The 14,815-nt window shown below is 70.5% G+C and overlaps 2 protein-coding genes across 2 annotated transcripts; one reads left to right on the forward strand and one right to left on the reverse strand.

Annotated features, from left to right (window-relative positions):
• The first annotated feature begins 3,036 nt into the window (after nucleotides 1-3,036).
• On the forward strand, nucleotides 3,037-7,863 carry LOC135576672 (cyclin-dependent kinase 4-like). Its single transcript, XM_065043495.1, is given in 8 exon segments — nucleotides 3,037-3,168; nucleotides 3,171-3,250; nucleotides 4,899-5,034; nucleotides 5,359-5,526; nucleotides 5,980-6,089; nucleotides 6,514-6,564; nucleotides 6,942-7,077; nucleotides 7,551-7,863. Coding segments are annotated over 8 exon segments (897 nt in total). The 5' UTR covers nucleotides 3,037-3,045; the 3' UTR covers nucleotides 7,644-7,863.
• Nucleotides 7,864-7,934: 71 nt separating this feature from the next.
• LOC135576673 (tetraspanin-31-like) lies at nucleotides 7,935-11,465 on the reverse strand. The gene is made up of 6 exons (XM_065043496.1): nucleotides 11,123-11,465; nucleotides 10,406-10,570; nucleotides 9,348-9,428; nucleotides 8,702-8,830; nucleotides 8,515-8,631; nucleotides 7,935-8,405 (listed from the first exon to the last, which is right to left on the reverse strand). Exons 1-6 carry the CDS (start codon nucleotides 11,363-11,365, stop codon nucleotides 8,331-8,333), a joined length of 810 nt encoding a protein of 269 aa, XP_064899568.1. The 5' UTR covers nucleotides 11,366-11,465; the 3' UTR covers nucleotides 7,935-8,330.
• Nucleotides 11,466-14,815: the final 3,350 nt, after the last annotated feature.

A 14,815-nucleotide genomic window follows, 5' to 3' on the forward strand; every position in this document is an offset into this window, starting at 1 on the left:
TGCTCACCCGTGTGTCCCCGTGTCCCCAGACCCTGATCACGCTGTGTCACCGCACTGCTCACCGTGTGTCCCCATGTCCCCAGACCCTGATCACGCTGTGTCACTACGCCACGTCCCGGGACAGCCGCCACTTCCCGGCGCCCGACTCGTTCCGCCCGGAGCGGTGGCTTCGCCGCGATGTCCCTTGTCACCCCTTCGCGTCCCTGCCCTTCGGCGTGGGCAAGCGCAGCTGCGTGGGGCGGCGCGTGGCCGAGCTGCAGATCCACCAGGCGCTGGCGCAGGTGAGACACGCCTGTCCCCCCGTGTCCCCCGTGTCGTGTCCCCAGTGTCCCCAGCGTCCTCGTGTCCCCAGATCCTGCTGCGGTTCGAGGTGCGGCCGGAGCCCGGCGGGGGGCGCGTGCGGCCGATGACGCGGACGCTGCTGGTCCCCGAGGCTGCCATCAACCTGCAGTTCCTCACCCGGGGGACCGGCGGGGGACACCCGGGTGGCCTCGGCGGTGACCTTGACCTCAGCAGTGAACTTGACCTCAGCGGTGACCTTGACCTCGGCCGTGGCTCCTGACCCCGGCGGTGGCCCCAACACGGGTGCTGTCCCCAAACTCACTGGTGGCCCTGACCCCAGTGGTGACCTTGACCCCAGCGGTGACCTTGACCCCCTGGTGCCCCCCAATGCTCTTTCTGCCCCCCCGGGTTATTTAAGGTTATTTATTGGCCAATAAAGGGATTTCCGGGTCCGTCGGTGCCGGGCGCTCCCTGCCCCCCCCCCCCGCCCCCCACCAGGTGTTTTTGGGGTGACTCAGCACCCGCCGCGCCCCCCCCGTGGGTGGCGGGTGCTGCCCCGACCTGCTGGGTGTGACGCGGCCCGGGGTGGGGGGGACACAACACGGAGGGGACACGAGTGGCCCGAGGGGGGTCCCAGCACCATCACGGGCTGGGCCCCGTGTCCCCACAGCCCCCCTGTGTCCCCACAGCCCCCCCGTGGCCGTGTCACCCCCGCTGACCCCGCGGTCACGGGGGGGTTAACAAGGGTGGCGCCTCCCACGGTGGGGGAGGGGGGGATGGGGGGGGGGGGTCAGGGGGTCAATGTCGCACGTGGGGCTGGGGTGACGTCAGCGCCGGGGGGACTCTGGACCCGCGTGGGGTCCCGGGGGCAGCCGAGCGCGGTGACACCAGAACGGGGCGGGGACGCCATGGGGGGTGACACCATGGGGGGGGACACCATTGGGAGGGAACACCATGGTGGGGGGGGCACCGGGGGGGGGGGTCACCGAGCCGGGGCGGGGGGTGACACCATTGGGGGGAACACCATGGGGGGGTGACACCGGTCCGGGGTGGGGACACCATGGGGGGGGTGACACCGGTCCGGGGGAGCCACGGCGCCCCCCCCGCGCTCCCGTTTCAGCCCCACAGACAGAGCCGGGGGTGGGGGGCCCCGGGATCCCCCAAAACCCGCGTGTGGCACCTCCCGCTGTGGCCGCCAGGGGGCGCTGCGGACCCGGCGGGTCCGCGGTTCGAGTCCGGCCGGGGGCGATACCAACGCGCCCCCCGCTCCGGGACCCCCCGCCCACCCGCGAAGGGACCCAGGCGTCCGAGCGCCCCTCCCCCACCAGTGACCCCCTTCCTCCCCCCGCCACGGCGGCCGCGGAGGGACCCAGGAGTGCGGGACTGCACTCCCCGCCATAGCGGACCCAGGCGTCCGAGCCGCGCACCCTCCAGTGTGTCCCCCCCACCCCTCGGCCCTTCCGGCCAGTCTCTCTTGTTCCGGTCCTCCAGCCCCGCCCCCCCGCCCGGCTCGCGCCGCCGCCGCCGCCCGGTGAGTCCTGGGGACCCCCGGTCACGTGGCGCCCGGGGTTGTTGTTCTAGGGTCGCTATTGTGGGGTTGTTGTTTGGTTGTTGTTGTTGGTTGTTGCGGGGTCGCTGGGGGTGAATGCCCCCCCGGTTGGGGGCTGGGGCGGGGCAGGGGGCGCTGGGGTCGGGGGCGCTGAATGGGGGGCCGGTTGGGGGTCCGAGGGGTCGCTGGGGGCGGGGGGAGCCGGGGGGCCTGGGGGTTGGGGTGCGGGGGGTGCCGGGGTGTTGCTGTGGGGCGCTGGGGTCTCCATGGGGCAGGGCTGGTGTGGGGCGCAGGATGGAGCAGGGGTCGCTCCATGGGTCGGGGTCTCTCTGTGGGTCAGGGCTGATGTGGGGCTCTGTGTGGGGTGCAGGATGGTGCAGGTGGGGCAGGGTCTCTGTGGGTCAGGGTCTCTGTGGGTCAGGGTCTCTCCGTGGGTCAGGGAGTCTCTATGGGTCGGGGTCTCTCTGTGAGTTGGGGGATCTCTATGGGTCAGGGTCTCTCTGTGGGTCGGGGTCTCTGTGGGTCGGGCTGACCCACGGGTCTCTATGGGTCAGGGTCTCTATGGGTCTCTGTGGGTCTCTATGGGTCGGGGTCTCTGTGGGTCAGGCTGACCCGTGGGTCTCTATAGGTCAGGGTCTCTATGGGTCAGGCTGACCCGTCTCTATGGGTCTCTAGGGGTCCCTATGGGTTGGGGTCTCTGTGGGTCGGGGTCTCTACGGGTCTCTATGGGTCAGGCTGACCCGTCTCTATGGGTCTCTATAGGTCGGGGTTTCTATGGGTCTCTATGGGTCGGGGTCTCTCTATGGGTCTGGGTCTCTATGGTCTCTATGGGTCTCTATGGTCACTATGGGTCGGGGTCTCTATGGTCTCTATGGGTCTCTGGGTCTCTATGGGTCTCTATAGTTTCTGTGGGTGTCTATGGGTTGGGGTCTCTCTATGGGTCGGGGTCTCTATGGTCTCTATGGGGCTCTATGGTCTCTATGGGTCTTTATGGTTTCTGTGGGTGTCTATGGGTCGGGGTCTCTCTATGGGTCTGGGTCTCTCTGGTCTCTATGGTCTCTATGGTCTCTGTGGGTCTCTATGGTCTCAATGGATCTCTATGGTCTCTATGGTCTCCATGGTCTCTATGGTCGGTCTCTGTGGTCTCTGTGGGTCTCCATGGTCTCTCTGGTCTCGGTGGTCTCTATGGTCTCTCTGGTCTCTCTGGGGCGCAGATGGCGCAGTACGAGCCGGTGGCGCGGATCGGGGGCGGCGCGTCCGGGACGGTGTTCAAGGCGCGCGACCGGCGCAGCGGCCGCGTGGTGGCGCTCAAGAGCGTGCGCGTGGCGCGCGCGCGGCGGACGGGCTCCCGCTCAGCGCCGTGCGCGAGGTGGCGCTGCTGCGGCGCCTGCAGCACTTCCGGCACCCCAACGTCGTGCGGTGAGCGCGTGACCCCCGACCCGCAGCCTACAGCCCCACCCACGGCCCCACCCACAGCCCCACCCACCTACCCCACCCACTGGCCCCACCCACGGCGTAATCCACAGCCCCACCCATGGCACGACCCACTGTCCCACCCCTGGCCACACCCACCCGCGGCCCCCACCTACAGCCCCACCCACAGCCCCACCCATGGCGCTACCCACCAGCCCCACCCACTGGCCCCACCCACAGCGTGACCCACCGGCCCCACCCACCAGCCCCACCCACGGCCCCACCCATGGTACGACCCACTGTCCCACCCCTGGCCACACCCACCCGCGGCCCCACCCACAGCCCCACCCATGGCGCTACTCACTGGCCCCACCCACGGCCCCACCCATGGCACGACCCACTGCCCCACCCCTGGCCACACCCACCCGTGGCCCCACTTACAGCCCCACCCGTGGCGCTACCCCGCCGGCCCCACCCACAGCCTCACCCATGGCACAACCCACTGCCCCACCCCTGGCCACACCTACAGCCCCACCCATGGCGCTACCCACGGCCCCACCCACAGCCCCACCCCTGGCCACACCCACCCGTGGCCCCACCCACAGCCTCACCCATGGCGCTACCCACTGCCCCACCCACTGCCCCACCCATGGCACAACCCACTGCCCCACCCACCGGCCCCACCGCCGGCCCCACCCGCAACCCCACCCGTGGCTTGACTCACCAGCCCCACCCCTGGCCCCACCCACAGCCCCACAGGTGTGGGGTGGGGGACGGGGGTTTGGTGACATCTGCCCCGTGGCCACGTTGGGGACACAGGGACAAGCGGCCACCTCCCGCCCCATGGCCACAAGACGGGGGGGACACGAGACGGGGTGACGGGACGCGGCAACGTGGCTCCCGGGTGACCCCCGCGTCCCTGTCCCCGTGTCTGTCCCGTGTCCCCGTGTCCATCCCTGTCCCCGTATCCCTGTGTCTGTCCTGTGTTCCTGTGTCCCCGTGTCCGTCCGTGTCCCCATGTCTGTCTGTGTCCATCTTGTGTTCCTGTGTCCGTCCTGTGTCCGTCCGTGTCCCCGTGTCCGTCTGTGTCCCCATGTCCCCGTGTCTGTCCCATGTCCATCCATGTCCCCGTGTCCGTCCATGTGCCCGCATCCCCGTGTCCATCCATGTCCCCGTGTCCGTCCCGTGTCCCCATGTCTGTCCCGTGTCCATCCCGTGTCCCTGTGTCTGTCCCGTGTCCCCGTGTCTGTCTGTGCGCCCACATCCCCGTGTCCATCTGTGTTCCTGTGTCTGTCCCGTGTCCCCGTGTCCATCCCGTGTCCCCGTGTCTGTCCCGTGTCCCCGTGTCCATCCCGTGTCCCCGTGTCTGTCCGTGTCCCCGTGTCTGTCCGTGTCCCCGTGTCCATCCCGTGTCCCCGTGTCCATCCCGTGTCCCCGTGTCTGTCCGTGTCCCCGTGTCCATCCCGTGTCCCCGTGTCCATCCCGTGTCCCCGTGTCCCCCGTGTCTGTCCTGTGTCCCGGTGTCCGTCCATGTCCCCGTGTCCGTCCATGTCCCCGTGTCTGTCCATGTCCCTGTGACCCCCGTGTCCATCCCATGTCTCCGTGTCTGTCCATGTCCCTGTGTCCCCGTGTCCTCATGTCCCCATGTCCCCAGGCTCATGGACGTCTGCGCCACCTCCCGCTCGGAGCGCGAGACCAAAGTGACGCTGGTGTTCGAGCACGTGGAGCAGGACCTGAAAACCTTCCTGGACAGGGCGCCCGCGCACGGGCTGCCCCCCGACACCGTCCGGGTGCGGGACACGGGGACAGGGGCACGGGGGGATGTGGGGGACAGGGGGGATATGGGGGACAGGGGGCATGTGGGGGACATGGGGACACGGGGGACAGGGGGACATGGGGGACACGGGGACAAAGGGACAGGGGGGACACGGGGGACAGTGGGACATGGGGGACACAGGAGGGACAGGAAGGACATGGGGGACATGGGTGACCCGGGGTGACCGTGTCCCCAGGAGCTGCTGCGGCAGTGCCAGCGCGGGCTGGACTTGCGCACCCCGACACCATCAGTGTGTGCATTGGGGACATGGGGGTGACCCGAGGTGACCCGTCCCCAGGAGCTGCTGCGGCAGTGCCTGCGCGGGCTGGACTTCCTGCACTCGCACTGCATCGTGCACCGCGACCTGAAGCCCGAGAACATCCTGGTGACCAGCGGCGGGCGGCTCAAGCTGGCCGACTTCGGGCTGGCCCGCGTCTACAGCGGCCACGCCGCCCTCACCCCCGGGGTGCGTGACACGGGGGGGGCACAGGGGGGCCCTGACACCCAGGGTGACATGTGGGGGCACTGACCCCGGGGTGGGGGACATGGGGGGGGCCTGACCCCTAGGGTGCGGGACAGGGGGGGCACAGGGGGGCCTGGGGTGGGGGACACAGGGACATGGGGTGGCTCTGAATCTCAGGGCAAGTGACACGGGGGGACCTGACCCCTGGGCAGGGGGACATGGGGACAGGACACGGGTGGGATGGTGACTGTGGGTGACCCTGGTGCTCATGGGTGACCTGTGGTGACCCCAGTGGCAGTGGGTGACCCGTGGTGACCCATGGGTGACCCTGGTGGCAGTGGGTGACCCGTGGGTGACCCCGGTGGCAGTGGGTGACCCGCGGTGACCTCGGCGGCAGTGGGTGACCCATGGGTGACCCCGGTGGCAGTGGGTGACCTGTGGTGACCCCGGCGGCAGGTGGTGACCCTGTGGTACCGCGCCCCTGAGGTGCTGCTGCAGTCGACCTACGCGACCCCCGTGGACGTGTGGAGCGTGGGCTGCATCTTCGCCGAGATGTCCCGCAGGAAGTGAGGGACACGGGGGACATGGGGACACGGGGGGACATGGGGACCACACGGGTGCTGCTGGCAGCGGGGACAGTGGGGGTGTCCCTCACCTGGGGGTGCCAGCAGCAGTGGGGAGGGGGGGTGTCCCTGTGTGTCCCCCTGGTGACATCCCCCATGGTGACCCCCCCATGTCCTCCCCCCCCCGCCCCGGTGACCCCCCCCCCCCCCCCCCGCTGACCCCCCCGCTGTGTCCCCCCCCAACCCCGGTGACCCCCCCCATGTCCCATCCCCCCCCGCTGACCCCCCCCCCCCCCCCCCATGTCCCCCATGGTGACCCCCCCCGTGTCCCCCCCTCCCCATTTTCCCCATGGTGACCCCCCCGTGTTCCCCCCTGGTGACCCCCCTCCCCATGTCCCCCATGGTGACCCCCTCATGTCCCCCCCAGGCCCCTTTTCTGCGGGAACTCGGAGGCCGATCAGCTGGGGAAGATATTTGAGTGAGTTTGGGGGGGTCGGGGGGCAGCATGGGGGGCTGGGAGGGGGGTCAGTTGGGGGGTCGGGGGGCAGAATGGGGGGCTGGGGGGTCAGCGGGGGGGTCGGGGGGCAGCATGGGGGGCTGGGGGGTCAGGGGGCAGGATGGGGGGCTGGGGGGGTCAGCTGGGGGGTCGGGGGGCAGCATGGGGGGCTGGGGGGTCGTGGGGCAGGATGGGGGGCTGGGGGGGTCAGCGGGGGGGTCGGGGGGCAGCATGGGGGGCTGGGGGGTCGGGGGGCAGGATGGGGGGCTGGGGGGGTCAGCTGGGGGGTCGGGGGGCAGCATGGGGGGCTGGGGGGGGTCAGCTGGGGGTGTCTCACCCCGTGTCCCCCGTGTCCCCAGCCTGCTGGGGCTCCCCCTGGAGGACGAGTGGCCCCGCGACGTCGCCCTCCCCCGCGGAGCCTTCGCCCCCCGGCCCCCCCAGCCCGCGCAGGGGTTCGTCCCCGACATGGAGCCCCTGGGGACACAGCTGCTGCTGGTGAGGGGGACGGGGACACCGGGGGGGGGACACAGGGACACTGGGGTGACACAATGGGGGGGGGACACCATGGGGGGGGACACGGACACCAGGGCAACACGGGGACACTGAAGGGGAAATACAGGGACACTGAGGGGGGGCACCATGGCGGGGGACACAGGGACACCGGGGGGGCACCATGTGGGGGGGACACAATGGGAGGGGACAGGGACACTGGGGGGGAATACGGGGACACCATGCGGGGGGGACACAATGTGGGGGGATGGGGACACCAGGGCAACACGGGGGAATACAGGGACACCGGGGGGGCATGGTTACACTGGGGGGACACTGGGACACCATGGGGGGGATATGGGGACACGGGGGGGGGAAACACCACACAAACCCCCCAGCTTTGGGGACACGTCCCCCCCCGCGCTCTGCAGCCTGTGGGGGGGGTGGGGGGTGACAATGTCCCCGTGTCCCCCCCCCAGGAGATGTTGACCTTTGACCCCTACAAGCGCATCTCCGCGTTCAACGCCCTGCAGCACCTGTACCTGCAGGAGCGGGGGGGGGAGCAGGGGTAGGGACCCCCCAGCTCCCAGGACACACACCCCGCGGGGGGGCACCCACACCCCCCCGGGGTTGCAGACATGGGGGGTCCCGGGACCCCCCGTGATGGACGGTGACGCGTCCCGTGCTGGTGCTTCGCTCACACCGGGGTGGGGGGGACACATGGGGGGATGTGGGCCCCCCCATTTTGATAATAAAGGGGGGGGCAGCCTGGCTCCCCCACCCATTTTGTTACCGGCGCTTGTTTGTGTGTCATTGGGGGGGCAGTGGTATGGGGGGGTCCCCCCAGAGAAACAGAGCCACTGTCACTGTCAGCTGTTTATTTGAGGGGGGGACACAGTGACATCCCTTTGGTGACAGCGGGGGGGGGACACAACATGCCACCCTGACCCCCCCGGCAGCGCTGGCGTGGGGGGGCTGGGCCCCTCCTGCTGCATAAATAACCAGTTTGGGGGGGTGGATGGGGCTGGGGGGGAGGGGGTGGCTGGGGGGGTCACTGTGTCCCCCCCAGTGCGGGGGTGGCCGGGACCCCCCCGGGCGCTGCCACGGCCCCCAGAGGCTTCATGCGGCTGGCGGGGGGGGGGGGAGGTGGCCAATCAGCTGCTGGGGGACGTGGCGGGGGGGTCCCGCACCCCCAAAAATGGACAGGATCCCCCAGGAGGGACAGGACCCCCCCGCCCAGGAGGGCAGTGACCCCCCCGCTATAGGAAGGCGCTGGGGTTGGCGCGCGGGTCCTTCTGGTTGCGGTAGCGCATGGCCAACCAGACCCCCAGGATCTGCGGAGGAATTGGGGGGGTCAGGGGGGCCCAGCGACCCCCCGAAGCACATGTGACCCCCCCCAAAGTGTGTGCGACCCCCCCCCCCCTCCCCGGGCCCCCCCTTTACCTCGGTGAAGCTGAAGAACAAGCCGACCCCCCCCAGGATCTTCAGCGCCTCGTCCGAGTGCCGCAGCATCTTGTCGCCGCAGGTCGGGCAGCGCGCGCCGGGGACGCTCCTGCAGCCCTGGGGGGCACAGGGGGGTCAGGGCCGCGGGGGGGGGGGGCAGAGGGGCGGGCCCCCCCGCGGCACTCACGGCGGGGCAGGGGGGCAGCTCGGCGGGGGGGGCGCTGCGGTTGCGCAGCCCGCAGCAGTCCAGGCGCCGCTCCAGCTCCGCGCGCGTCTCGTTGCTCAGGATGTGCCAGGCCGAGCTGAACAGCTGCTCCTATGGGGGGGGGGGGGGCACGGGGGGGGCACCCCCCCGGGAGATCAATCAGTGACCCCCCCCGGGTCACCACCCCCAGCCACGGGGAGAAACCCCCCAGGGACAAGGAGCCAGGAGGGGTCCCCCCCACACCCCCCAATCCCTCTGTGGGGGGGCACAAGGCAGGACCCCCCCAATCAAATTAATTAGTGACCCCCCCCACCCCCGTATGACCCCCACACACCATGGAACAATCCCCCCCCACCGTGGGCTGAGGTTGGGTTAGAGGGGTCCCCCCACACCCCCCAATCCCTCTGTGGGGGGACACGAGGCAGGACCCCCCCAATTAAATTAATTAGTGACCCCCCCCGTATCACCCCCCCGCATCATGGGGACACCCCCCCAGGACTGAGGAAGCAGGAGGGGTTGGAGGGATCCCCCCATCGGCTCAGGGGGCTCGGGTCTTCCCCCCCACCCCGGGGTGGGGGTGTGTTTTCGGGGGGGGGGCGCGGTGTGACCCCCCCGGGCCGGGACTGACCTGGCGGCTGCGGTCGATGGCCAAACAGGAGCAGGAGACCCCGAACTGCACCAGGAACACCAGCCCCAGGATGATCATGTACTGGGGGAGTCAAGGGGGGGCACGGGGACCCCCAGCTCGCAGTGTCAATGGGGGGGGGGGGGGCGCACGGGGACCCCCGGCTCGCAGTGTCAATGGGGGGGGGGGCACGGGGTGTATGTGGGGACCCCGGGGGGGGGTCTCATGTGTGTCAGGAATCCCAGGAAACACCCCCCAGTCCCATCCTGCATCCACCCCACTGTCCCCATTGCGGGGACACCAAGGGGGCTGGTGACACCGGGGGTGGTTGGGGACACCGGGGTCTATGTGGGGACACTGGGGTGGATTTGGGGACCCCGGCGGGGGGGTCTCGTGTGTCAGGAATGTCAGGAACCCCCCCCCAGTCCCATCCTGTGTTCCCCCCAGTGTCCCCATTGCAGGGACACCAAGGGGGCTGGTGACACTGGGGGTGGTTGGGGACACCGGGGGTGTATGTGGGGACCCCGGGGGGGGGGGGTCTCATGTGTGTCAGGAATCTCAGGACGCGCCCCCCCCCCAATCCCATCCTGTGTTCCCCCCAGTGTCCCCATTACGGGGACACCAAGAGGGCTGGTGACACCAGGGGTGGTTGGGGACACTGGGGTGGATTTGGGAACCCCAGGGGGTGTATTTGGGGACCCCGGGGGGGGGGTCTCATGTGTGTCAGGAATCCCCCCCAGTCCCACCCTGCGTCCCCCCAGTGTCCCCATTGCGGGGACACCGAGGGGGCTGGTGACACTGGGGGTGGTCGGGGACACTGGGGTGGATGTGGGGACCCCGGGGGAGGGGATTTGGGGACCCCGGGGGGGGTCTCATGTGTGTCAGGAATCCCCCCCAGTCCCACCCTGCGTCCCCCCCAGTGTCCCCATTGCGGGGACACCGAGGGGGCTGGTGACACTGGGGGTGGTCGGGGACACTGGGGTGGATGTGGGGACCCCGGAGGGGGGGGATGTGGGGACCCCGGGGGGGGGGATGTGGGGACCCCCCGCCGCGAAGGATACGAAGAAGAGCAGGACCTGGTGGTGGCGCGCCGCCCCCAGCAGCCCCAGCAGCGCCAGCAGCAGCAGCACGACCCCCACGGCGATGGCGCCGCCGGTGAGCGGCACCCCCGGCACCCCCGCGCCCCGGCCCCACGCGGCCACGGCGATCAGCAGCAGCGCCACCAGCTGCGGGGACACGCGTGGGACCCCCCGGAAGACGGGGAGGGGGGGAGCCGTGCGGCGCCTGCCTCAGTTCCCCCCCCGCCCCGTTATAGGGGGGTATGGGGTACCCCCCCTCCCAAGGGGGTCCCTGTGGGGGTGTGGGTACCCCCGCGTGTCAGCCCCCCACCATGTCCCCAGTGTCACCCAAGTGGGGGGACACACGGGCTGCGGTCCCCAGGCCATGACCCCCCAAAGCAGAGCACCCCACACCCCCCCAAGGACCCTCAGCAGGTCCCACCCCCCCCCAGCCTCACCCCTTTGGGGGGCAATAGCGTCCCCCCCTCGCTCTACGGTGCCCCAGCGCCCCACAACCAAGAGGGATCCCCCAAACCCCCGGGGGGTCACATCCCCCAGCCCCAAATCGAGGGGTTGTTCCCCATCATGACTTCCCCCCCCCACCTTACCCTTTAAAGTGCTCACACAACCCAATGGTGCCCCCCCCACCCCCAGCCCCCCCAAGTCCCCCGCGATCGGGGGGTCTCAGGGCCCCCCAGCCGCAGACGCGGCTCCGCTCACCACATAGACCACGTTGAGGGCGCAGAGGGCGTTGCGGGAGCAGGCGAAGCCGCCGCACACCATGGCGGGGGTCCCGGGGGGGGCAGCGCGGCCCCACCCGCCTCCGGCCCCTTTAAATCCCGGCCCCGCTCCCGAGCGCCGCACTGCGCCTGCGCGACACGCCCGACACGCCCCTTCCGCGCCGACGCTCTCCTTCTGTCCGGGCAAGGCCGGGCGGAAGTGCTCACCGAGAGGCCGGCGCATGCGCGGCGCGCGTTTTGAGGCCGCCGCCCGGGGGATGCGCACATGGCGGAAGTGGAAGGAGGAGCGAGCAACCCCGGGAGCTTTGTACCCCCCCGCCCGGTCCCTGTATCCCCCCCGGCCCCCTATAGCCCCCCCAGGTTCTATAGACCCCTCATCACCACCCCTATGCTCCCTACTGCCCCCCCCCCTCCTATAGACCCCCCTATAGCCTCCCAAGTGTCCCCCTGGCCACACCTATGGCCCCCCTATAGCTCCCCGGTGCCCCCCGTAGCCCCCCCGCGTGTCCCCAGCGTGTCTGTGTCACCACGTGCGTGTCCTCAGCGTGTCCGGGGCCGCACGGGGTCCCCGCGTGTGCACGAGCGGGTGTCCCGTGGTGTCCCCAGCGTGTTCCCAGTCTGTGTCCCCCCACATGTCCCCGTGCGTCCCCACGCGTGGGGGGGCGGCGGGTGTGCCGGGCCGTGGCGCGTCCCGGCGTGTCCCCACACGCCGACGGGGCGGGTGACGCTGCGGTGCCGCCGCCTTCCCAGGCCCGGCCCTGCGCCCGTGGCGGCCCCACGGAGGGGACACCAGCCCCACGGAGGGGACACCAGCCCCAGGGAGGGGACACCGGCTCCACAGGGTGACACCGGCCCCACGGAGGGGACAACAGCCCCACGGAGGGGATACCAGCCCCACGGAAGGGACACCAGCCCCACGGAAGGGACACCAGCCCCACAGAGGGGACATCGGCTCCACAGGGTGACACCGGCCCCACGGAGGGGACAACAGCCCCACGGAAGGGACAACAGCCCCGCAGAGAGGAGACTGGCCCCACGGAGGTGAAGCCAGCCCCACGGAGGGGACAACAGCCCCACGGAGGGGACACTGGCTCCACAGGGTGACACTGGCCCCACGGAGGTGAAGCCAGCCCCACGGAGGGGACACCAACCCCTTGGAGGTGACACCAGCTCCACGGAGGTGACGCCAGCCCCACCAGGTGCCACCGGCCCCACGGAGGTGCCACCGGCCCCACTGGGTGCCACCAGCCCCACGGAGGTGACGCCAGCCCCACGGAGGTGCCACCGGCCCCACGGAGGTGCCACCGGCCCCACCGGGTGCCACCAGCCCCACGGAGGTGCCGCCAGCCCCACGGAGGTGCCACCGGCCCCACGGAGGTGCCACCGGCCCCACTGGGTGCCACCAGCCCCACCGGGTGCCACCACCCCACGGAGGTGACGCCAGGCAGGAAGCGCGTCCCGCGCGGTGACGCCGGATGAACCGGGCCCCGCCATGACCCCGCGGAGCTGAGGGCGCGGGGCCATGGCCGCCCCCCGGCAGCAGGTCCTGGCCGCCGTGCGCGCCGAGGTGAAGCGGCACCGGAGCGCCCAGCGCCACGTGGAGCAGCTGGCGCGGCTGGCGGGGACGGTGGCGGAGCCGCGGCTGCGGGACAGCCTGCTGGGGACACTGGCAGCCCTGAGAGGTGCGGGACAGCGGGACGGACAGCGGGACGGACAGAGGGACGGGGGTGAGGGGTGGAGGGACAGCGGGATGGACAGCGGAATGGACAGCAGGATGGACAGCAGGATGGACAGAGGGACGGGGGTGAAGGGTGGAGGGACAGCGGGACGGACAGCGGGACGGACAGCGGGACAGGTGGATGGACAGACGGGAGATGGAGGAACAGGGGGAGCAGAGAGAGGGACGGATGGATGGATGGACAGAGGGACGGACAGTGGGACGGGGGTGAGGCACAGCGGGACAGACAGAGGGACGGACAGGAGATGCAGGGACTGGGGGAGCAGAGAGAGGGACAGATGGACGGATGGACAGAGGGATTGGCAGGTGGATAGATGGACAGATGGACAGCTGGATAGATGAGAGACGGATGGATGGGATGGACGGATGGACAGATGGATGGATGGACAGCTAGCTGGCTTGCTGGCTGGATGGAGGGACAGAGGGACGGCCAGATGGACGGATGGATGGACTCATGGCTGGCTGGACGAGGGATGGAAGGATGGACAGGGGGATGGACAGACAGACAGCTGACTGGCTAGCTGGATGGATGGACAGATGGATGGATGAACAGATGGACAGCTGACTGGAGGGATGGATGGACAGAGGGTTGGACAGACGGACTGAGGGATGGATTGCTGGATGGGACGGATGGACAGACGGCTGGCTGACGGATGGAAGGACGGACAGACAGACAGCAGGCTGGAGGGACAGACAGACAGGAGCTGCTGTTGCTTCCTCCTCCAGCGTGGCCTCCAAACCACAGGGCACCCGCACCCCAATCCCCCCCAGCACCTGGCACCGTCCCCCCCGGCTCCCACGTGGGGACGGGGGGGTCACAGGCCCCGGGGGGGTGGGGGTCGCTGCCCCGGTGCCGCGGCTGTGCCGTGGGGCGGTTTCCGGTGCAGCAGCCCCGGCGCTGCGGTCGGTGACGTGGGACGTTTCCTCACCACCGGGGGGCCCTGCTGCCGGGTGGGGGGGGGGCTTGCTTTTGGGGGGCCCCACGGAGATTTAGAGGGGGCTGAGCCCCCCCACGGTCCCTGGTTATTTGCCGGTGGGACGGTGGCGCTGGGGACGCGGGTGCCGGTGAGACCCCCCCCGCCTGGCACTGAACCCCCACATCCCTGTGCCCCCCCCCAGCACTCTGGCATCTCCCCAGTGCGGTTGCCATGGCAACGGGAAGCAGGGGGATGCCTGGTTGCTAAGCGCCCACAAAGCGGTACCCAGCACCAATGGGGGGCACAGGACACCCACCAGTGTCCCCCAGAGCCCCCCCCCACCCCCGGGGGGGCAGCAGGGGCTGGTGACACGGGATGGGGACACAGCTGTCCCCAGGGTGACCCTGGCATGGCATGGGACACGGTGCCACCCGTGAGCCGTGGGAGGGGGCACTGGGAGGGACTGGGCTGTACTGGGAAGGGGGTCAGAGGGTGGGGGCTCCGGACCCGCCAAGCCCCAGCAGGCACCGTGTCCCCAAGGGCCACATCTGTCCCCAAGCGCCACATCTGTCCCCTGGCACCGTCTCTGTCCCTGAGCCCCCTGTCCATTCCGGAGCCCTGTCCCTGTCCCCAGGGTCCCGTGTCTGTCTCTGTGTCTGTCCCTGAGCCCTGTCCTGGTCCCCATGTCTGTCCCCGAGCCCTGTCCCTGTGTCTGTCCCCATGGTCCTGTGTCTGTCCCCGAGCCCTGTCCCTGTCCCCAGGGTCCCGTGTCTGTCTCTGTGTCCCCAAGCCCGGGCTGTGACACGGGGACACGCCGGCGTGCCCGGGGGTGTCACCGCGGCGCGGGGGGGGGACAGAGCGGCCGGGGGTGGCCGGGGTGGCGGTGCCCGCCCGCTGCCGGTGTCGCCAGCGCCGGTCCCCGTGTCGCCAGCCCCGCCGTTGCCGTGGCAACGGGATGCGGAGGATTCCTGCGCCGCCGCTAAAAATGCCCGAAAATGGGAACCCGGGGGGGTCCGCC

The sequence above is a fragment of the Columba livia genome, chromosome 29, assembly GCF_036013475.1.
Source record: "Columba livia isolate bColLiv1 breed racing homer chromosome 29, bColLiv1.pat.W.v2, whole genome shotgun sequence".
Taxonomy (NCBI): domain Eukaryota; kingdom Metazoa; phylum Chordata; class Aves; order Columbiformes; family Columbidae; genus Columba; species Columba livia.

Excerpts from the sequence above, each read along its gene's own strand:
- LOC135576673 (XM_065043496.1), bottom strand. The coding sequence starts at position 11,365 with ATGCGCCGGCCTCTCGGTGAGCACTTCCGCCCGGCCTTGCCCGGACAG. Across the intron at positions 9,429-10,405 it reads ACCAGGTCCTGCTCTTCTTC|TACATGATCATCCTGGGGCT; the intron begins GTATCCTTCGCG and ends TGACTCCCCCAG. Across the intron at positions 8,406-8,514 it reads TGTTCTTCAGCTTCACCGAG|ATCCTGGGGGTCTGGTTGGC; the intron begins GTAAAGGGGGGG and ends ATTCCTCCGCAG.